Below are 24,244 nucleotides of genomic sequence, written 5' to 3'. Positions count from 1 at the left end.
TGAATGAGCTGTAACTGTTTAATGGTCTTTTTGGGAAGTCCAGTTAAGAGACCATTACAATAGTCCACCCTACTGGAGATAAAAGCATGGATCAGCTTCTCTAGGTCTTGTTGGCACACTAGACCCTTGATTTTGGCTATATTTCTAAGATGGTAGAAGGCTGTTTTGGTGATGGTTTTAATATGGCTGGTGAATGTAAGATCTGAGTCTATTAGAACGCCAAGATTTCGGACTTGGTCTTTGGTTTTTAGAGCCCGGGAACTGAGGTGTTCAATGACACTAGACCTCTTTTCTTTGTTGCCAAACACGACAATCTCTGTTTTGTCCTTATTTAACTGTAAAAAATTCTGGCTCATCCATTTATTGATGTCCTCTAAACACTGACACAGTGAATCTATTGGGCTGTAATCATCTGGTGAGAGAGCCAGATATATCTGTGTGTCATCTGCATAACTATGGTAATCAATGTTGTTAGCCTGTAGCATTTGGCCTAATGGCAGCATATAAAGATTGAACAGGAGAGGTCCGAGAACTGATCCCTGGGGGATTCCACATGTCATAGCCACTCTGTCAGATTCATAGCTGCCAATAGTGACAAAGTAACTGCGGTCTTTTAAGTAAGACCTGAACCAATTAAGGACTGTTCCGGAAAGTCCAACCCAGTTTTCCAACCTGTCCAGCAGTATTCTATGATCTACAGTGTCGAAGGCTGCACTAAGATCCAGTAAAACGAGAACTGATATTTTACCTGAGTCACTATTCAGCCGTAGATCATTTACCACTTTTATGAGAGCCGTTTCAGTGCTGTGGTGAGCTCGAAAGCCTGACTGAAATTTGTCAAAAGAACCACTGGAATTCAAAAAACTGCTGACTTGATTGTAGACAACTTTCTCAATGATCTTAGCTGTGAAAGGAAGATTTGAGATCGGCCTGTAGTTGTTTAACACAGACGCATCCAGAGTTCTCTTTTTTAGGAGTGGTTTAATGGCAGCTGTTTTAAGTGATTTTGGGAAAACGCCTGATGATAGTGAACCATTAACTATTTGTTGCAAATCAGTTTTTACAGAGTTAAAAATAGTTTTAAAAAATTCAGATGGCAGCATGTCGAGACAACATGTCGATGATTTAAGATGCTGAACTGTTTTCTCCAGAGTTTTTTGGTCTATTGTATTAAATTGTGACATAATAGTCATGTTATTTTTAGGTGTCTGTAGGGGCAGCATGGTTTTATTGTTTGACTGAGTGGAGTTAATGGTCAGTCTAATAGTTTTTATTTTTTCACAGAAGAAATGAGCAAACTCATTACATTTCTCTGTGGACAGAAGTTCTGGCGTGATCTGTTTTGGAGGATTTGTAAGCTTGTCGACCACGTTGAATAGAGTGCGGGTGTTGTTGATGTTCCTGTTAATGATCTTAGAGAAGTGCAGCTGTCTAGCCCTGCCTAACTCTGAGTTAAAACTACAAAGGCTTTGCTTATAGAGATCATAGTGGATTTGAAGTTTAGTTTTCCTCCACTTACGTTCAGCTCTCCTGCATTCTTTTTTCATAGCCATTACCATCATTGTGTTACGCCATGGTGCTTTCTGTTTGCTCAACGTTTTCATGACTTTTACCGGAGCAACCACGTCCATGACAGTCAATATTTTCACGTTAAAGTTATCCAGGAGTTCATCAACTGACTCTGCAATTAAAGTTGGTGATATAGCTATGGCCTCCATAAACCGAGAACTAGTACTTTCATTTATATTCCTTTTCTTAACAGAAACAGAGCTAGTTTGAGCATCTGGAGTGATCAGCATTTCAAAGAAGACACAAAAATGATCAGAGAGGGCCAAGTCCTTGACCAAAACAGAGGAAATGTTAAGACCTTTAGAAATAACTAGATCCAGAGTGTGCCCTCGAGTATGTGTAGGCCCTTTCACATGTTGCAATAGACCAAATGTGTCAAAAAGTCCAAAAAGTTCTTTGGTGTTGTTGTCCTTGTTATTATCTAAGTGGATGTTAAAATCCCCAGTTATGATGAAGAAGCTGTACTCAGTGGAGATAAGTGACAGTAGTTCAGCAAATTCATCTATAAAATGTGCAGAGTATCTTGGAGGTAGGGGGCTGTGGACAGGGGGGAAGGGGTGCCCTGCGCTTTTTGGGTGAAACCTGTGGACTGGCTGAGATGGAGTGTGAGAATTTAGTCCCAGCACACACCAGTTTCTCCATTTTCTCTGTGAAATCCATATGTGGGGGTGATGTTGATGAGATAGAGAAGTTGGAGGATGACTGTGATGTCGCTGCTGCTGACTGCTGTGTCACTGTCTGATGATGAAGGTCGTAATAGCTTTCATCAAGAGTCAGAAACTCAGCCTGAGCTGTGTTTTCTAGTGATGGGGATTGTATGTTTGATGGTCCTTCATGGTTCAAAGCAGGTGAGGGAGGTTGAGGAGGCACGTATTGTACCGAGTCAGTCCAAGGAGCAGATGGGTGTCGAAGAGCAAAATGGAGGTTGTCCTTTAGTGCCTTTACTCCAGTCCTGCTTAGGTGGGTGCCATCTGGGTAAAAGAATTCTCTGCGCCCCCAGAATAGATTAAAATTGTCAATATAATCCATACCTTTCAAACAGCAGGTTCTGCTTAGCCATGTGTTGAGGCTGAGTAGCCGAGAAAACATATTAGATCCTCGGGCTGGGAGAGGCCCACTGATGAACTTCTGAGCATTCAGCTTCTCAAGTGTATTGAACAGTTCAGTGAAGTTGTTCTTTAAGATTTCTGACTCCTCTTTGCGAATGTCATTTCTGCCCACATGCAGAATAATTCGGTCGATCACTCCATGCTGGGAGAGAATGTTGGGAAGTTCCTCATTTAATTCTGAGACGGTCACGTTCGGGAGACAGCATGTTAGGATTGATCTGCTGCCCATATTCTTGATGGCCGAGTCACCGACGATCAGGGTTTTCGTAGCGGTCTCTGCATCAGGCAAGGGCCTCTGCTTGTTCAGCCTCCTGTTTTTGCTAGCCCGCTTTGAGTCCCCTTTTAAAGTCATCTTCACTGGTTTTGTTTCATTACCATTACCACTGGGGGTAACCTCGATGAAATTTCTGAGTGGTTCAAAACGATTCAGCAAAGGGATCGGTTTTTGTTGCGACTCTGCTATTTTCCCACGGGGTGCAATTTTGCTAGCTTTTGGAGTAATCTTAGCTTTCCGAGCCCATGATGAACAGTCTGGTGTGGAAGACATTAAAACAGCCACCTGCTGCTTTTGTGCTTTTTGTTTTGGTTTTGCTCCAAGTTTGTGCCACCGACTTGTTCTCTCACATGGCTCATTTCTGTTCCCCTGTTTTGACTGAATTCTGTCAAGCTTCGGGAAATCTGTTAAGCTTTCTAGTCTTAGCTTAGCTGGTTGTTCTGTATTAGATTTTGACTCACCCTCGAGTGATCTGGAACCATTTCTCCTATCCATTCCAGGTAGGATTGTGAGCATTTTTGTCTCCAGTACAGCGATTTTCCGTAGGAGTCTGTAGCAGTTGGAGCAGCACGAAGAACCCGCTGTAGTGATAGGAGCCATGGTAGTCCTGATAACTGTGCCCGAGTTCAGTCTGACGGCTGGTGGAAAACTCTGTTAACTAAGCGTCTAGTTTAATGTAGTTCTGTAATTCTGTGCCTTTTTTGTCGATCTATTGTCAGTGTTTGCTGATTGAGCTCTATATTTTAGAAATAAAAGATAAAAAGTAACTAAAATAACTAAAAACTAAAAGCAAGCGGAGAGCAGACAGAAAGCGTGCAGCCAGAGCGAGCGTCAAGGACAGTAGTCCTGTGTCTTATCCACTGGTATGAGTCGTAATAACAGTGTATAACAGGTATAACAGTGTAAAGAGTCTCCTCATTTAAACATCTATATCTCAAATAGCAAAATGCACATTACCACTGCATATCAGCATAGTAAATAGTATGAGTAATTAGTAGCCAACATCTATAGTAGTATCCAACATCTATAGTATAGTAGTAGCCAACATCTATAGTAGTATCTTTACTGTTATGCTGTGTTAGTGTTAGTGTTAGTGAGACACCTGCACTTCCGGTTGAGTGAACGAACGCTGGCGTGTCTGTCTGCCGCTGCGCCCCGGTGTTTTGTTTTGTGTTTTGAACGTTTTGGACTTTTAGATTTTTCCATGGAAGCTATTTTAAGACTTGTTTTATCTGGACTAACATCGTCATCAAGGATTTAACGTTTGTTTTTACTCACGCGTGCTGAAAACTTGTCACCTGCCTGACACAAGTTCAAGGTCTTACTGACAGTTTTTAAAGTCCTAAATGGCAATTCTCCAACGTACATCACTGAGTTTTAAGATCCTCCAATCAGTTGCTGCTATACATTCTTAAATCCAGACTTAAGTCAAAAGGTGACAGCTTTTTCCGTTGTTGCCCCAAAACTGTGGAATAGTCTGCCTGTTTCTATTAGGATGTCATCCACAATTGATGTTTTTAAGTCTAATTTAAAAACACACTTATACTCTCAGGCTTTTGATTGCCCTTAATAAGTTTGAAAGAACTTCTTCTTATGTCCAGGGTATATCTCAAACTTTGTCCTATTGTTTCTGTATTTTTATTCATTATCTTAAATTTTTCTGATTTGTATATTGTACAGCACTTTGGTTGACTCTTGTAGTCTTTAAATGTGCTTTAAAAATAAAGTTGACTTGACTTGACTTACAGTCCTGCTCACCATTATTGGCACCCATGAAGTTTAAGCACATAATGTGGAATATCTCCTGGAAAAAAATGAATCAAGTGTAACAGCTTTTTTCTATAGAGAACTTGTGTTTGATACAAAAGAGCAAATGATAAACAACATTTAAAACTAAAAACAATGGGAGGGAAAAAATGGTAAAAACCTAAAGCTTGCTGTGGCACTGATATTGGCACCCTTTACAGTAAATCAGTATGGAAACACATTTTGACTCACCTGTGCTAAATCACAAATGAGAATCACCTGTGATAAATTGTCACTGCCCATGTGACATTAATTACCCAATGAATGATGACTTCAGTGTTTTAAGCCACATGATATTCCCTGTTCCTTTGTCACAATGGTGAAGACAAAGGAGCTGTCTGAAGACATCAGAAGTGCTTTTATTAGCACAAGACCTCCAAAGGGTATAAGGCTATCTCCAAAGACCTTGGTATTCCTGTTTCAACAGTGTGCAATGTTATTAAGAAGTTTGCCAAGCATGGAACTGTCAAGAACCTCCCTGGACGTGGAGGGAAGAGGAAAATTGATGAGAGATGTCTTCGAAGGTTGGTGCGAATGGTGCAAAAAACACCATGTCAAACATCCAAAGACCTGAAGGCCAACCTGGAACAGTCTGGGGTCATGGTTTCAACAAGTAACATACGGCACACACCAAGCAGAGCTTTATGGGCGAAGGCCAAGAAAGAAACCATTGCTAAAGAAAAGACATAAAAAGGAACGACTCATCTTTGCCAAACAGTACCTGGACAAACCACAATCCTTCTGGGAAAATGTTCTGTGGACCAATGAAACAAAAATAGAGCTTTTTGGCAATGCACACCAACAGTTTGTTTACAGACGGCGCAATGAAGCGTATAAGGAAAAGAACACCCTACCTACAGTTAAGCATGGTGGAGGATCCATAATGCTGTGGGGCTGTTTTGCTGCGTCTGGTACTGGGGGCCTCGACCGTATCACAGGAATCATGAAATCGGAGAATTACCAAGAGAGTTTGAAGCAAAATGTCCTACCCAGTGTAAGAAAACTTGGTTTGAGTTGAAGATCATGGGTCCTCCAGCAAGACAAAGACCCAAAGCACACATCCAAAAGCACGTAGGAATTGTTTAAAAGGAAAAAATGGACTGTTTTAAAATGGCCAGCAATGAGTCCTGATCTCAATCCCATTGAAAATCTGTGGGGTGAGCTGAAATCTGCCATTGGGAAAAAGAACCCTGCAAACATTCAAGAGTTTGAACAAACTGCAAAGGAAGAGTGGAAGAAAATACCAGCTAAGAAGTGCAAGAAGCTTATAGATGGCTACAAGAAATGTTTGGAGGCTGTCATCACTGCCAAAGGGTGTGCAACCAAATATTAAGGAGGGGTGCCTTTATTACTGCACATGCCATTTTTTTCTGTTTCTTCTTTGAAATTACAACATGTAAGCTGAAAAACAATGTTCTTTGTTATATTACTTTGGACCTCCAATTAAAAAATCCTGATAATATAAATTTGGGACATTTCCATTTATTTCTGAAGATATTGTACAGGTTATGCAAAAAATGAAGGGGTGCCAATAATGGTGAGCAGGACTTTATGTACTTCATAGTTAATATATCAATATATCAAATTAATATGCCATTCATCATTTAAATTTACCTTAACTTCACTGTTGTTGGGTTTGATTTCCACAGTTTGACAAAACCCTGTCAGGTTTAATGACTCCCAGTTTTGTTGTCAGACTATTGACTGTTGTGAAGGTTGAAGAATAGAAGACTAAATTAAAACATATATGCCGATCAGCCATAACATTAAAACCACCTCCTTGTTTCTACATTCACTGTCCATTTTATCAGCTCCACTTACCACATAGAAGCACTTTGTAGTTCTACAATTACTGACTGTAGTCCATCTGTTTCTCTGCATGCTTTGTTAGCCCCCTTTCATGCTGTTCATCTTCAATGGTCAGGACTCTCCCAGAACCACCACAGAGTAGGTATTATTTGGGTGGTGGGTCATTCTCAGCACTGCAGTGACACTGACATGGTGGTGGTGTGTTAGTGTGTGTTGTGCTGGTATGAGTGGATAAGACACAGCAATGCTGACGTAGTTTTTAAACACCTCACTGTCATAGTCCACCAACCAAAAAAATGGACTTGTTCCTTCAGTTTGAGCAGCTCGCCTTCCTGTGGATGGAGAGACAGAAGTCGGGAGGAAACTACAGTCGGTACAGAGCTCAGACTGAGAAACATGTTGTACTGTGTGTAAGCTGTCTGAAGATAGATCTTCTAATGGACTTCCTCAATGAGTTCTTTGCTCATCCCAGACTACAGGTAGGTGTGTGTATTTGTGCTCAGATATATCCTGTATATGCCAAGAGTATATTCCACTTAAGCTTTTTTATCTAATGTGTGTGTGTGTGTGTGTGTGTGTGTGTGTGTGTGTGTGTGTATGGACCCAACTTTGCTGAAAAACTGAAAAGGTGGTTAATAAAAAAAAAAAATGTACACCTTCATAGCATGATGCTTTTGGCAATGTTCTGCTGGGAAACCTTGGGTTCTGCCATCCATGTGGATGTTATTTTGACACCTAAGCATTGTTGCAGACCATGTACTTACTCCCTTTCATGGTAACAGTATTCCCTGATGGCTGTGGCCTCTTTCAGCAGGATAATGCGCCCTGTCACAAAGCAAAAATGGTTCAGGAAATTTCCCAGATCTCAATCGAATTGAGCATCTGTGGGATGTGCTGGACAAACAAGTCTAATCCATGGAGACCTCCACCTCGCAACTTACAGGAGTTAAAGGATCTGCTGCTGACATCTACCACCGCACACCTTTAGGGGTCTAGTGGAGTCCATGCCTCGATGGGTCAGGGCTGTTCTGGCAGCAAAAAGGGGACCTGGAATTGTTTTTCACAATCACAAAGGAACCTATGATGGACTTGCAGTTTCAAATTGGTAATGACACACCTTGGTCTATAACGCCCCACAATTTCTCGCATTGTCAGGACAAAAATACTATTAAGTCTAAGGAACTGTCTGTGGATCTTTATAATCAAATCCTGGCAATCCTTAGATCGAGTGAAGGATATTAAACAGTATTTGAAGTTTTGAGTGTTTCCATGTTTTTTCACCAAAAGAAAGATCTGGAATACTGATTAATCTGACCACAATGCACATTTCCACTGTGTGATGGTCCATCCCAGATGCATCCGAGCCCAGAGAACGTGACACCACTTCTCGACATAGTTAACATAAGGCTTTTTTTGCACAGTACAGTTTTAGCTTGCATTTGTGAATGTACCTTTGTATTGTAGTGCTTAATCCCTTGCCCATGTGGTTATATCAGCTATTGATGAATGATGGTTCTTGATCCAGTGTCGTCTGAGGGATCGGAGATCGTGGGTTTTCAGCACTTTCCTTTTACGGAGTAAAATTCCTGGAGATTCCTTGAATCGTTTAATGATATCATGCATTGTAAAGGTCAATGTAAGAAACAATGCAGATTTTTTCTGTACTTTTCCTGATTTGGGGTTGTATGTTGCATGTTTGTAAAACATAAACATGATAAAATAAGATAGTAACAGCTGAGACTGTGTTCTGATACTATGTAAACTCAGTTACACAGTGATACAGTGTGTTTGCTAAGACAAGGATTAGGGTTAGGATTAGGGTCTAACTCTAATCAAAGTGTTTTGGATTTTTTGTGTGTTGTACAGGACTACTATGTGGTGATTCTGTGTCCAGCGGAGATTGACGTCCAAGTGCGGAGAGTCCTGCACATCCCACTGTGGGCTCAGAGAGTCATCTATCTGCAGGGCTCTGCACTAAAAGACCAGGACCTGATGAGAGCTAAGTAAGGGTACCATCTTTTGTACCTGGTCAATACTTTAGGGCTAGTTTCAACTTATGTTCATCAAACCAGGTTCTAACAGTCTGATATTCCTAAAGACTGTGTTTTCTTCTGACTCATGCAGTATTACCCATGGCTTAAATTATGGGGGGGATTCGGGGGGGGGGGGGGGGGGGGGGTCTGACCCTCCTTAGATATCATCATCACATGAAAATCTTCTTCCTCTTAAAGCTTCTTTGAGCGTCCAAAAAGGTGGAAATCAGATGGCGCTAAATCTTGACTATAAGCTCTCTCTCAGTTTTCAACCAAAATATAAAAGTGCGGAAACTTTTTGAAGATCCCTCATAATTCAGAAACTCAGAAAGCAGTAAAGTGTATTTAAGAATTAAGATAGCTGCTACTTATATTAACATACAGTGCCTTATCTGGCTCGGGCAATTGCAACCTTAATGAAGACGTGACCAGTTGGAGATGAGAAATTATTTGGTCAGCTATGGTTGACCCACCAGTTGTCAATGTATAATTCACACTCTGGCATTACCTATAATTAGGGCCCTACTAAATTCCTGGAAAATGTGCTTAACTTCACAGACCTTGTTCTTCAAAAATCACAGATTTTACGAATTTTTAAAGAAAAGTGCCACAATTCACGGCAGTTATTAAATAACACTCTAATTAAATGATAAGCTCATAATAAACGGAAGCTCAATACACAGCACAGCTTGATAGTTGAATGTAAACCTAGAACATTCAGCAATGGTGCAAGCCTTCATGTTCTGCCTCAAAGACGAAAATACTTGTCTGTGTTTTGACACCCTCAAATTGGTTGGGAGTTTTCCAAACTCAGTTACTCGAGTAGTGTTTTCAGCTGCTTTAGTCTTCGACTGCTTGGACATTTTGCCTAAGTGATTGCTAACTGAATTGCCATAGGATTGCTATGTGAATGTGAATGTAAATGTGAGACACTTGAATTCTACTTGAATAAAAAAACTTGATCTTTACGGCCGTGAAGTAGGAAGGCCTTACATATAATCCACTTACATTAAAATCTTGATATTTTAACCCCAGAAGCGTCTCACATGCAGACTAGTAAACTGTTCATAGATAGAAAACACAATTTTCCAAAGTTAAAAGACATAAATTAAAATTATGTTTAAAGAAAGCAATAAAAGAAATAGGCTTCATGTTATTACACAATGTCAATAAGACTTAAGATAAAATGCAGGAATTACTGATACTGGGGAATAGGGCTGTGGTGTGATGGGGTTGAATGGTGTAGCAGGTATGCCCTGTGGGATTGAATAGGGTGATTGAAATGAGATTTGTTGGGGCTATCGGGGCTGGAGTATGAATTGAGATGCAGCCTGCATACAGTGGATAAAAATACGGGCCTGCAGAAGTGTGATATGGATGGAGATGTGACCTGCTGTGATGTGGTGGGATGCAGTTGGGACAAAGATGAGACCTGCATGGATGCACTGTCTGAATGTAGATGGAGTTTGTGGGGATGGGGTTGAATGGGGTCAGTTGGTGCTAGGACAAACAGACAGATGGTTTGGGGATTGGTCAGAAGATAGTTGTGTAGATGTGTGTGGCCAACTGGGGTTTTGTGAAGAAGGGCAGTTCTGATAAGAGATTTTAAGATATGGGCATTACAGTTGTGCAAACAAATTATATAGGTATTAAAAGCTATTAAAATAGAAGAAGAAGGCCTTTATGTGTCATATATACTTACACTGATCAGCCATAACATTATAACCACCTCCTTGTTTCTACACACACTGTCCATTTTATCAGATCCACTTACCATATAGAAGCATTTTGTAGTTCTACAATTACTGACTGTAGTCTATCGGTTTCTCTGCATGCTTTGTTAGCCCCCTTTCATGCTGTTCTTTAATGGTCAGGACCCCAACAAGACCACTACAGAGTAGGTATTATTTGGGTGGTGGATCATTCTCAGCACTGCAGTGACACTGACATGGTGGTGGTGTGTTAGTGTGTGTTGTGCTGGTATGAGTGGATAAGACACAGCTGCACTGCTGGAGTTTTTAAACACCTCACTGTCACTGCTGGACTGAGAATGGTCCATCAACCAAAAATATCCAGCCAACAGCACCCCATGGGCAGCATCCTGTAACCACTGATGAAGGTCTAGAAGATGACCAACTCAAACAGCAGCAATAGATGAGCGATCGTCTCTGACTTTACATCTACAAGGTGGACCAGCTAGGTAGGAGTGTCTAATAGAGTGGACAGTGAGTGGACACGGTATTTAAAAACTCCAGCAGTGCTGCTGTGTCTGATCCACTCATACTAGCACATCACACACTAACACACCACCACCATGTCAGTGTCACTGCAGTGCTGAGAATGACCCACCGCCCAAGTAATACCTGCTCTGTGGTGGTCCTGGGAGAGTCCTGACTATTGAAGAACAGCATGAAAGGGGGCTAACAAAGCATGCAGAGAAACAGATGGACTACAGTCAGTAATTGTAGAACTACAAAGTGCTTCTATATGGTAAGTGGAGCTGATAAAATGGACAGTGTGTGTAGAAACAAGGAGGTGGTTTTAATGTTATGGCTGATCAATGTATACACGGGAACAGTACAATAAAATTGTTTGTTCGCATATCCCAGATTGTTTGGAAGCTGGGGTCAGAGCGCAGGGTCAGCCATTGTACAGCGTCCCTGGAGCAGACAGGGTTAAGGGCCTTGCTCAAGGGCTTTTTAAGCGACAATCTTTCAACTGATAGCCCAAAGCTCTACCCACTAGGCTATCACTGACCATAATGTAAAAAAATGTAAAATTAAGGTGTTGATGTATGAAGCTCTAGTAACATCTCCGTGGCTGGAGAGACCCAGACACATGTCTTTCCCTTGCTACAATCATTACAAAACTATTTAAAAAGAATAATGAGGATAATCCTAAACGGATACCAATAAACGCTATAAATGACATTGTTTTGCACTTGGCATTATGCAAGCAGCTGGTGACTTGCATTCATTATTAGCAACATAGACATTTTTATCCAGCTATTAGGAAGGCTTTGTTCAATTACGTTTAATGAGAGTTATCTTAATTACGTTTTGGCGGAGGCCTGTAGGCAGATTCTATACTAATAGGCTGCTTTACTGTTGCCTGTTGATTTCATTTTGCAAACAGCCTCTGTGTGTTTAACGCAGAATTGTGCAGCTGTGATAAATACTGTTGTCATTTTCCCCAACGATCCTAATAACATCCTCCCTCCCTACCTCTCTCTCTCTCTCTCTCTCTGTTTCTTTCTTATCCCTGTGTTCTGATTGGCTGGCTGCAGGATGGATGATGCTGAGGCCTGCTTCATCCTGAGTAACCGATTTGAAGTGGACCGTCTCGCCGCTGTACGTTCCTCCAGAGCCTTCTGTGTCCTTGTTCCAATCCATTCTTTTTATAAGATGTTAGCCAGAAATATCAATTCAGTGCATAGTGTATTTATTTCACTTAATTTTCTTCTCTTATAATCTGCTTTTTAACTTTTTATTTCAGTCAAGGAACCATTATTGGCAAATTACATTACCACCAAAGCAACATAATAAAGAATAACAACATTAATTTTTTACTTTTTATTTTTTATTTTACTTGTTTCCTTTATGTTGTTAGTCTTCTTTTACTTTTCTCTTATTTATTTGTTCTTGTTGTTCTTTGTCATTTTTATATATTTCTATTTCTGTTTAAACAAATAATTTAAACTAATCATTCCAGTAAAAAAAACTATTTACTTTCACAAATTATTGAACAATAAAAGAAAATTTATTTCAACAGAGCAGGTGGCGCAGCAGTAAAAACACATGCTGGAACCAGAGCTGGGATCTCGAATACATTGTATTTAATCTCAGCTCTGCCTGCCGTCTAAGGCTGAGCGGCCACATGAACAACGATTGGCCTGTTGTTCAGATATGGGCGGGACTAAGCCAGATGGGGTCTCACTCATGACTGGTGCAATTACGACCTCTGCTGGCTGATTGATGGCGCCTGCACAGAGATGAAACACATTGTTGAGCTGCACTGCACTCGTCAAAGTGTAGGTAATAAGATGCATATGGCATGCTGCTCACGTGTCGGAGGGGGCATGGGTTAGCTTCGTTCTCCTCAATCAGAGCAGGGATCGGCATTGGTGGAGAGGAAGCATGACGCAATTGGGCAATTGGATGCGCTAAAAAGGTAGAAAAAGCATAAAGAAATAGAAAAAAAAAAAGAAATGAGAACAGAAATAATAATAATAATAATAATAATAATAATAATAAAAAGATGAGAAATAAATACAATAAAGATTAACCAATAAAAAGATTTAATTTTATTTGATTGCATACAGGATGAACCTGAGATATTTCATGTTTTATCTGCTCAGCTTAATTTCATTTATCAATAAACATCCATTCCTGCATTTCAGGTCTGTAACACATTACAAAAAAAGTTGGGACAGAAAAGCATTTACCACTTTGTAATGTTGCCATTCCTCTTCACCACATTTAAAAGATGTTTTGGCACCGAGGATACCAAGTGATTTAGTGTTTCAGCTTTTATTGTGTCTCATTTTTCCTGCAAACATGCATTAGGATGTGCAACAGTACGGGGTCGTCGTTGATGCATTTTTCATTTCAGAATTCTCCACACATTCTGTTGTAATGTGTGCAGCATGTGGTTTTGCATTGTTGAAAAATGCATGGACGTCCTTGGAAAAGATGACGTCTTGAAGGCAGCATATGTTGCTCTAAGATCTCAATGTACTTTTCTGCATTAATGCTGCCATCACAGAAGTGTAAATGACCTTTGCCAAGGGCACTGACACAGTCCCATACCATGACAGACCCTGGCTTTTGAACTTGTCACTGATAACAGTCTGGATGATCCTTTTCGTCTTTGGTCCGAAGCACACGGCATCCATTTGTTCCAAAAAACACCTGGAATGCTGATTCATCTGATCACAATACATGGATGCTGCTTTTGTACTAAACCATGATTACAATCATTTGTTGACATCACCTGTTTGGAATCACATCATTATTTACTTTTTTCACCTCATTACTAGCCCTAAATTGCCCCTGTCCCAACTTTTTTTGGAATGTGTTTCAGGCCTGAAATGCAGGAATGAAGGTATATTAACAAATGACATGAAGTTAAGCAGAAAAAACATAAAACATATTGGGTTCAAACTGTCTGCAATCAAATAACAGACAGAGAAGTATTTGTTCCAATAATTCAGCTACAGAAAATACAAGTAAATAAAAACTTCTGGCTTTTAACGAGTACATGTTGAGGTAATTATCATATTAGCCACAATGATTAATTACTGGAGTAATTATAATTTTATTCTATGATTTGTAGGATCACCAGACGATCCTTCGAGCCTGGGCGGTGAAGGACTTCGCCCCGAACTGTCCTCTCTATGTCCAGATTCTCAAACCTGAGAACAAGTTCCATGTCAAATTTGCAGGTCAGAGCTCAAATTCTGGTGTGTGTGTCTGTGTGTGTGTGTGTGTGTGTGTGTATGTGTGCAGCTGAACTGCATTTGGCATTGAATCCCATTGCACAGTATCACTCGGTATCTATAAATGTTCTGTATTCAGCAGTAGATGAACCACCTTTTAACCACCCCCCCACACACATAGCTCACTGTCTGCTGTCTCTCTGTGATGGATGGCTGATATGTGAGTGGTTTGTAATAATACAGACTGCAATTCAGCAGTGAAATTCCTTTCATAAACCCAAACTCCACCGTACCCTCTTTTTTTTTATATACAAGTGGTCTTATCAAACTAGATTCTGGCTCACTGTCTGCACTGCAGCACTGAGTCAGTAATGAATGTTTGCCTGGGTTATACCAGAAAGGAAACTCCGTTTTAAACTGGGAGACATACTGAGAAGCATGCGGCACGGTGGCTTGGTGGGTAACACTGTTGCCTTACAGCAAGAAGGTCCTGAGTTTGATTCCCAGGTGGAGTGGTGTGGATTATGCATTTTCTCCCCGTGTTTGTGTGGGTGCAAGTGATACAAAATTGAGTTGGAGATACAAAATTGTCCATGACTGTGTTTGACATTAAACTTTAACTGATGAATCTTGTGTAATGAGTAACTACCTGTCCTGTCATGAATGTAACCAAAGTGTAAAACATGACGTTAAAATCCTAATAAATAAATAAATTAAGAAATAAATACAGTAAAAAGCCAAAACATTATGAACACACAACAGTCTTTCATTAACTGCATATTGCATATGGATGCAGGGGTGAAGGTTTGGCTTTACCATCGCTACGTTTTGAAAAGGTCTTCTTTAAACCCTAGATTTGAACAAATAGACCAAACAAACATGTGGCGCTTACAACAAACCTATTAACCATTTCTATAACTGTATAGCAGCAGTGTTATTAATTATTTAATATTTTATTCTAATTTATTGCATTCTGCTGTGTTGCTACTAAAGCTTTAGGTTTTGGGAGGTTAAAATATGCTTAGTGACTTTTCCTGATATGACCTGTAGACCATATAGTACCATGGTGTTCCATTTTAAATCGTCAAGAAAACAGGTTATATAAAGCTGTGATGTGATTGTTTTTTTTCCCTCTCACCCTCTCAGTTTATTTCTGAGCCTTTTGTCAGATCTGTTTTTATAATAGGGCAGCAGCATTTTGTCAGCAGGTAACACAAAGTAACGTGATGTATTTTCCCTCCCTGATATTGTGTTATTTTAGTATATTTACCTCATCTATTTCTGGGTAACTTGAGTGTATGTTGGCTTACATGTTAAATTTTGAATTTTACAGCTTTTAAAGACAACAACAAATATGAATATGAATCCTTTATTGTCATTGCACATTGTACTTGTACTTGTACACTTACACAACGAAATTGAAATACAACCCCCCCCCTCTCGGTGCAAGGAACAACAATAACAGCAAACAATAGTACTAGTATATACAAATATAAATAGAAAAAAGGCACTTAAACAAAACCGAAGCAGGAAAAGAAGCTATTGCACATGTCCAATAAATGTCCAATTAAATTTAAAATTATAAGTTGGAGGTCCGCGTCCATATGCACCCCCAGAAACTTGAAGCTTGGTACCCTCTCCACACACTCCCCATTAATCCAAATTGGATGCAGTTCAGACTTCCTCCTCCTAAAGTCTACAATCAGTTATTTGGTCTTGGAGGTGTTGATGACCTCCAACAGGTGATGAACAGGTGGGAAACAAAGTTGAAACAGGTGAATTCGTATTTTACTAATAATAATTATAAATATAATGTATAAATAAATAATTGTAATTATATATATATATATTTAAGTAGATTTAATGCAAAAATAAGAACTACATTTATTATTATAAATTTTTTTAGGTAAGTGCTACGTGTTAACATTATTTACTTATTTTTTTCATTTTATTATCGACTTGTTAGAGCTACAATTACTAACTTATTATTCATTAAGAACTTGAGATCAAATTTAGAGATCAAAATAACTTATTATTATTTTTAGATCAGTGAATAGCACTGCGACCTCACAGCAAAAAGGTCCTGGGTTTGATTTAAATGTGTTTGTGTGTCTTTCCTGCGATTGGCTGGCACTTTGCACTTTAAGTGTTGGGTTTGGCTCCAGCACCCGCCACGACCCTGATTAGGATAAGCGGCTTAGAAAGTGATTAACATGTAACTATTATAGTGCTACAATTACTGAATTATTATCAAGTAACTACTTGGAAATTGACATTAATGTATATACCGACGAGGCATAACATTATGACCACTGACAGGTGAAGTGAATAACACTGATTATCTCAGTGTGGGGGGGGGGGGGTACATGAGAACATTTTATCCTCAAAGTTGATGTGTTAGAAGCAGGAAAAATGGCCAAGCGTAAGGATTTGTGCGATTTTGACAAGGTTAAATGGACAAATTAAATGGACTGTTTTATGTAATACACTCACTTATTATTTGGGCTTAATAACCTGAATTTGCAACTGGTGAGCTAATTTATCACATTGTTAAAAATATGGGACTGTATTTGAGACAGTGTGTTTGGTCAGATACAGTCCTATATGTTTAACAGCGTGATAAATTAGCTCACCAGTTAACATGCTTCTGATGCTCCTCACAGTTTTCATTTCTTTAATATTTCCATTCTAATTTTTTTGCCCTCAGGCTATGATAGATATAGCATAAATATCATGTTTCAGTGTATCTTCTTAAATTAAAACCCTCATGTTAGAGATAAAGTCCAGTTCCAAAGCTCTGGAAAATGTTTTTAGTTTTCAAAACCAATTATAGGAAAGACACAGAAAAACTGAATCAATGTCAATGACTGAATAATTTGAGGAAAGAATTCACCTCCCAGTAATCAATGTGGCTGCCTATTTATTAGTATAATTTATTAATGAAAATGCAGTCTGGAGATACAGACAAAATATGTCTAGTTTTTATGTACATGGTTTTCAAAGCTTTGTTATTACACAGTATTGTACTATTACTAATAGCCAGATGTGACTCTTGTTTTCATGTTGTGTATACTCAGTTTGTATAGTACACACAGTAGCTAAGAGTTTTGGCTGACCAGCATGATCAGACTGATACTATAAAGCAAATAAATTGAAATCTGATGAGATCCAGACTGCTCTTTCACTCCTGCGCTGACTTATTGTAGGCAGGGAGTTTCAGCACGGGAATCCCTACATTCATTTTAAATAAAAATCTGAAATTTTTAATCAAATGTTTACAGGAATGTATTGATGCAGAAATAGCTGCTTTGGCAATCAGTGCTGGTGCCAGTCAGACTCGGGTTCAAAATTATAATATTATTCATGTCATAAACATGGGGCACCTGGGACCGGTCAAGACTGCTTCATGCTAATTTTATTTAGTTAGAATTATAATTATAATAGATGGATAGAAAATGGAAATGTGTTTGCTGTTTACCTCCCTAGCTGCATTTCCTGTCCTGCAATAGATTATTGTAGTACGGAAATGCATCACAAGTCCTGACTGGTGACAACTCCCATACTTACACACACATAGATACACACACTGTATGGGCAAAAGTACAGTAGTACTTTGTAAATCGACATCCCCTAAACTTGAAATCTTTGGAACTTGATGCCCATTGTTAAGAAATTTGTACCCTTAAACTTGACGTTTACCTTAAACTCAACGTGTGTGTGACTGCCAGTAAGTTCAGCGCTTGGCTTGAGCGGTGCGGTAAAATGTCATCAAAGTGTGAATATGAGACGAATCTGCATTTGTGTGGAATACCCGTCAGATTAACTCTGAAATCTCCACATGTATCTGTTTTTAGCTGGATTTTTCTCCTGTTTCATTGTTAAACTTGTGTTATAGCTCGGGGTGCTGAGAAATTGTAAGAATCAGCTTTACCGAGAGAGTCTAAAACACTTATCGTTAAAAAAAAAGCTTAACTTGACTCAATGTATTAAAAGAAACACCAAACTTTTATTAATTATTACTGCACATAAGTTCTGTTCACTAATAAAAGTCCTTGCTTGTTGTTTTAGTACAATAAGTCACGTTAAGCTTTGTGTGCTGCCACACTTCATAGGAAATAACGGCACAGTCAAGCATCTCCACGATTAGAAAGCATAGGGTAACAATAAAGAAGTAAAGGTAGTGCAGGGCTTATTGTATTTTTTAATTGCTTTTAAACTGTTTTTAATGGTATTTCAGTGTTTTCTATATTATACTGGTGTTATTTTCAGTGTATAAGTGTTAAAAACAACCTTTTTATTTTACATTAGCTTAAAATATATGCAGTTCCACTGGGCCATGGAACGCAATATTAAGTTTCCCATATTCATCCTTATGGGAAAAAATACCTTGATACTCAACGTCTTTAAAACTTGACGCCTGTCCCAGAACCAGTTGGCGTTGAGTTTCAAGGTACCACTGCATTAGTACTGGGACAGATGTAATAAATCAGTTATATAAGGGAAATGATATGCTTCCAACTTTGCAGCAATAGTTTGGGGAAGGACTTTCCCCACTTTTTCCAGTATGACTGTGCCCCTGTGCACAAAACAAGCACAAGTTTGATTTAAAGAAACTCCAGTGACCTGCACAGAGGTCTGACCTCAGCATCACTGACTAGCAATGCCCAACCACATGAAGGCTTTTTTGATTAAATGGGGACAAATTCTCACAAACTAACATCAAAGCCTTTCTAGAATAGTGGCTGCTGTTAAAGCTGAATTGGTCACATCAAGGTCACGGCTATTTACTGTAGTAGAAGTATTTTGACCAAATGAGCACATTTCCATTACCAACTTATAGAAGCACAATTCACCAGTTTGGAAAGCAAACGGGTGCTGACCCCTGGTGTAGCACCGTTCTGGTAATGATGATGAGGAGTAACTGCTTCGTCAGAGAAAGTCTCAGCTTTCAGAATCCATACATTACACAGTACATAGGATAAATTAGGTGGTTCAAGGGCAGCACGGTGGTGCAAAGGGTAGCGCTGTTGCCTGTCAACAAGAAAGGCCTGGGTTTGACTCTCACCCTAGACAGCCAGAGTCCCCCTTCCCCCCCACGTTTGGGCACTCAGCCAGGCCAACTGCTACAAAAATTTACCTATATGTGGGAGTGTTTGTGTAAATGTGTGTGTCCTGTGATGGCCCAATAAATCAGACCCATAGTGACCATGACAAGGATAAAGCAATGGTTAAACGGACAGTGGTTAAACAGACTCAATACGCATAAACCAGATCGCAGCTTGTGTCTGCAGTACTTTTTGACAGATCAGTGTGTGATTGCTCTGCATCATCAGTGTGTGTGCTTGTTTGTGTGTATGTGTGTTGTGACACAGCCTAGATGAGCTGCTTTAAGTGGCTACGTGGGTGGCATTAATGACTGCAGTTGAAGACCCGACTCAAGCTGTACACATAGCGTAATCTCTGCGGTGTCAAACCGGGTGAGAATCTCTTGTGTACATTTTGCTTATTCTGAGAGATCAGGCTTGTTACACAATCTGTCGGGGCACCTCATTGATTCTGTTGCTGTGTGCATCAATCTTAGCGGTAAGCCGACACCGTGCTCTGTGTGCTCTTTTGTCTGGCTTGCTGTACGACCATGTCGATAAGCAGATCAGGATAAAGCGAGAGAACAGTGCGCCGATTTAATTAGGGTGTCTAGTGCAGTGAGGCCGCCAGAATTACTGTCTGCAGGGACGAGCGCAAGATTATAGTCAGGTCAGCACAAGTGTAAGGACAGGCTTCTTAAATGCTAAGGGTTTGAGGAGGCCAGAGTGTGAAAAGTGTTAAGAAGATGTTAACACTTTGTTAAAGATGTTAAAACACACAGCATGTTTTACACTTTGGTTACATTAATGACAGGAAACAGTAGTTACTCATTACCCAAGGTTCATCACTTCACAAGGTTATATCGAACACAGTCATGGACAATTTTGTATCTTCAATTTACCTCACTTGCATGTCTTTGAACTGTGGGAGGAAACCGGAGCACCCGGAGGAAACCCGCGCAGACACGGGGAGAACATGCAAACTCCACACAGAAAGGACCCGGACCGCCCCACCTGGGGATCGAACCCAGGACCTTCTTGCTGTGAGGCGACAGTGCTACCCACTTAGCCACTGTGCCGCCCTACTAGGTATGTAAATATCTAGTATGTGCATTCATTAATTATTTTATAATTACCATACAATTACCATACATATATATATTTTTTGGTATTTACTGTAGGTATACCTACAAAGTTCATCTGTATGGTAGGAGTAGCTTATAACATAATCTGTGAATGTACTGTACATACCAGATAGTTGTTCCTAATACAGTGCTTGTGAGTATACATATACAGTATTTTTTATTTAACTGATAACATAGAAATATGTGTGACTGACAAACCTTAATTGACAGGAGTGTCCACATACTTTGGCACATATTGTAGCTTTTAGCTAATGTTATCAGCTGTCCCTCGTCTATGATTCATCCACCTAGTGAACCTGGCAGTTCATGCATCAGTTTGGCTATCATTCAAGTTTATTATAAAATAGGGTAATAAAGAATATCACTCAGTATTTGAGTGGAGGGCATTTGCATAATTTTGCAGTATCACTGGGACTGGATTGTATCAATGAGCTGTTGCTGAGCCTTATGAGGAATTTCCACATCTTTGCCAGTTTTTTGTACGTAGATTTACCCTTGTTCCAGGCTTTCTTCTGGCTTTTGGAGATAATTGCTCTCGCTGGGATGTGGTGGAGTCCTAGAGCCATAGACATAGCTTTGTAACCTGTTTAAGCAACGTTTTTTCTCGTACTATTTTTTTTTTGTAATTGTGGTTGTGTGTGTGAAAGAGAGAGAGGTAGTGTGTGCACGGCTGGGGGGTCAAGGTAACTGTGTCTAATTTTCTAAAACTCGATTTAAATGTCCTTCACATCATGAAAAAGTGGTTCCAACTATTAACTAGTTAACTAACCCAGACTGATTCTGGTATTATTATATGAGACAATATTAGTCTCTATCGCTTTTCTATACCAACCATGTCCCTTGACTAAAAATGGATCTACAACCCCAAATCAGAAAAAGTTGGGACAGCATGGAAAATGCAAATAATAAAAGAACACAGAGTTTCTTACATTTACTTTGACTTTTATTTCATTCAGACAGGATGAACCTGAGATATTTCATGTTTTCCACATTCCAAAAAAAGTTGGGAAAGTAAAGCATTTACCACTTTGTAATGTTGCCATTCCTTTTCACCTCACTTAAAAGACATTTTAACACCAAGGATACCAGGTGATTTAGTGTTTCAGGTTTTATTTTGTCCCATTCTTCCTGCAAACACATCTTAAGATGTGCAACAGTAGCCAACGTAAACACTGCATTTTTATTTTATTTGCATTTTCTATACTGTCCCAACTTTTTTCTGATTTGGGGTTGTATTTGTAGTTGCTGTTTTGATGCAGATGGCATGGTGGTGCAAGAGGTAGTATTACGCACAGGTGGGGGCATCAGTAATGTGTTTGAATGATATATATTTTAAACAATTATATGATATTCTTTACTTTAGCTTACCTTTCCCACTCAGAGTTTTACAGTGAATTGAGCAATGTGTAACTACCGTCTATAAACTAAAGGATGTCAAGTTCAGTAAAACCATCAGTATTTACATTCATACCTTCTATTTATATTTTAAATCATCATTCTATGAGCACATACACATGTTTTCTATCTTTTAATACTGGAGAAAGAAACAAACAGTTCTGTTTGGACTTTTAAGACATGCTTGCTCCTACCAGCATAAATATTCTTCCAACCTTTTCACAGCAAGATGACAATTATGCCTACGGACATTTTTTACTGCCCCATTAGCACAGCTTTTACACTGCTGATTGTCTGATGAGGAAAGATAACCGTCTCCCAACCCTTTCTGGGCAGCATACAACTCACACAGATGGTTTCTGTGTTAATAGTATAGTATCATTAATATTTTAAACAACAGTTGATTTAGTTAAGACAGCTTAGAATAATTAAAAGTTTATTTTTCACATGGTTTATTACTCCTGGGATTCAGGCTTAGAATCTCTAATGGTGCTATCAGCTGTGACCCTGGCCAGGTTAAAGATGTTGTAAAATCATGAAAATGAAAGAATGAAATTCAGGAATAAAGGAAAAGGTGGGTGGGGTGAAAGTAAAGGTGCTGCACAGCCTTCTACACAACTTTCTACTCACACTCTCAAAATATACCAGTAAGTAGATTGGCTGTATAAATTGAGAGTAAGTGGCTGGATAGATGAATAGTGCACTACTATAAACAGTGTTTCCGGGAAGGCTGTGGCCCTACAGCGACTCTTAAACTGATTAAGCAGTAATTAAACATAAATGATTGAATGGTTTTAAAGCATGTACCTTGTTTTTGACTCTGCTGATACTGTCTCTCGGGAAGTGCATATGCTAATCAGAAGATGTATTTAATTACGCTTTGCTTGATGCTGCAGCAGATAATGTGATCATACATTAGAGGTAAATAATAAATGTCTGTTGCTCATCTGCACTAATCGAACAACAATGATCTGTCAGGCTCAATTAGGCAAACGGGGAAGGCCAGAAACCACAGGATGTACAAAGGGAGGTGTGTGTGCGTGTGTGTGTTTGGGTTTTCATTAGCTGCTGCATCCGGGGTTTCTTATTTCTTAGCTAAAAAAGGAAACCACCCAGAAAAAAGGATCAACAATAATCAAATTGAATGAAATGGCCCTTATTTTCACTCCACGTTTGCTTCTAAACAGTACTCCTTTATTGAAGTGCAGGAAACCAATCCTAAGAGGATGAAAATATTATATTACAAACCCAATTTTCGAAATGATTTGGACAATAGAACAAAAAATATGTTCATTTTCTTGAAAACAAGATGAGACATGGACTCCTCTGACCACAGCACTTATTTCAATTGTATTCCTGTTCATCTAAGATGAGCTTGGGCTTGGGCCCAGAGAATTGCATAGAATTAATGTCTGGGCTTGCTGTGCCATTTGAGGGCTTAAAACTGTAATTATTTTTATCCAAAATCAAATCTCAAGTTCTCAAAATGTCATAGGTGCTCAGTAAGTCAAGTGGTCTGAATACTTACTGAATCCAGTGTACCTCTGGGAATTTAAGTTACTATAAAGTGGAATTAAACTTTGTGGAATGGCCTCCCTATTTCTCAGTAGTGATTATTATAGCTGATAACTTCTGTATACTAATATAAGAGGAAATTTGTCCAGATCCATGAACCACAAAAACCTGCCATAGATTAGAAGCAGCTGGAACACGTGTGACTGTCTACAGACAACAGACATGTAAGCTTTAAATTCCTCTGTGCTTGAGGAATTACATACATGATTTACTTAAGTAAAAAATACCCCATATGTGCTAGAAGACATGACTACAAGCTAAATGTCAAACCTTAATACACTTGTATCATTATCGTAAAGGTATGTTATAGGTATGTATGATATACTAATAAAATGTTTTCCCTAGTTATGTCTTCTAAAACAATGATCAGATTCATACAGCAGCTTTATAGGCCATGTTTTTCCTGCCAACATGATCACTCTTTGTAACTGTAGTACCTCAGGTAATTGCATACCATGAGTAGTGTAGTATGGGAAAGGGTTGGGATTGAGATGTTCATGTTGGTGTTTCCTGTTTGCATAACCACTACATTAGTACTAAATAACAATATTTACAAAATAATAGATATAAAGATGTTAACAGGCCATTTTTTAAATTTTCTTAGTATTAATCCTCTAATTCTTTGTTTTATTTCTCATAACGAATGGCTCGCAATCTAGTCATACTGGTAATTTTGGTTTTATAACCAGTTGGTTTTCATTCAGTCGTGATTCCTTTTTCCTGCTTTTTATCAGTCTTTTATGAAAATGATTATTGCTTCTTTTGTCTCATTATGTAACGTGTCTGGAGGCTTAGTGAAATGCGCTTTGTAATAAAATCTACTTGACCATAAATGGCTGAAAAGCTGCAGGTGCTCAAAGCAATAACAGCATTGCAGCTTTGCCCATCTCTGCCTGTTCGTTTACAGAAAAATAGTAAATGTTTTCCTCCAAGAATAACTTAAGGTCAGGATTTTTTTACCCAGCAGTTAAGTGCAGTACAAAACAATCTTCAGATTCATACAGTGTT

General features: G+C 39.1%; 1 protein-coding gene across 1 annotated transcript in view; it reads left to right on the top strand.

Annotated features, from left to right (window-relative positions):
- The window catches only part of kcnt2b (potassium sodium-activated channel subfamily T member 2b), a 172,865-nt gene that overhangs the window by 114,754 nt on the left and 33,867 nt on the right, over positions 1 to 24,244 (top strand). The window contains 4 exon segments of the mRNA XM_062990849.1: positions 6,882 to 7,046; positions 8,434 to 8,570; positions 11,887 to 11,950; positions 13,935 to 14,043. Of these exon segments, the coding sequence (XP_062846919.1) occupies positions 6,882 to 7,046; positions 8,434 to 8,570; positions 11,887 to 11,950; positions 13,935 to 14,043 (475 nt within the window).

This window comes from Trichomycterus rosablanca, chromosome 2, assembly GCF_030014385.1.
Source record: "Trichomycterus rosablanca isolate fTriRos1 chromosome 2, fTriRos1.hap1, whole genome shotgun sequence".
NCBI lineage: Eukaryota > Metazoa > Chordata > Actinopteri > Siluriformes > Trichomycteridae > Trichomycterus > Trichomycterus rosablanca.
This window is presented reverse-complemented; position numbering and strand designations above follow the sequence as displayed.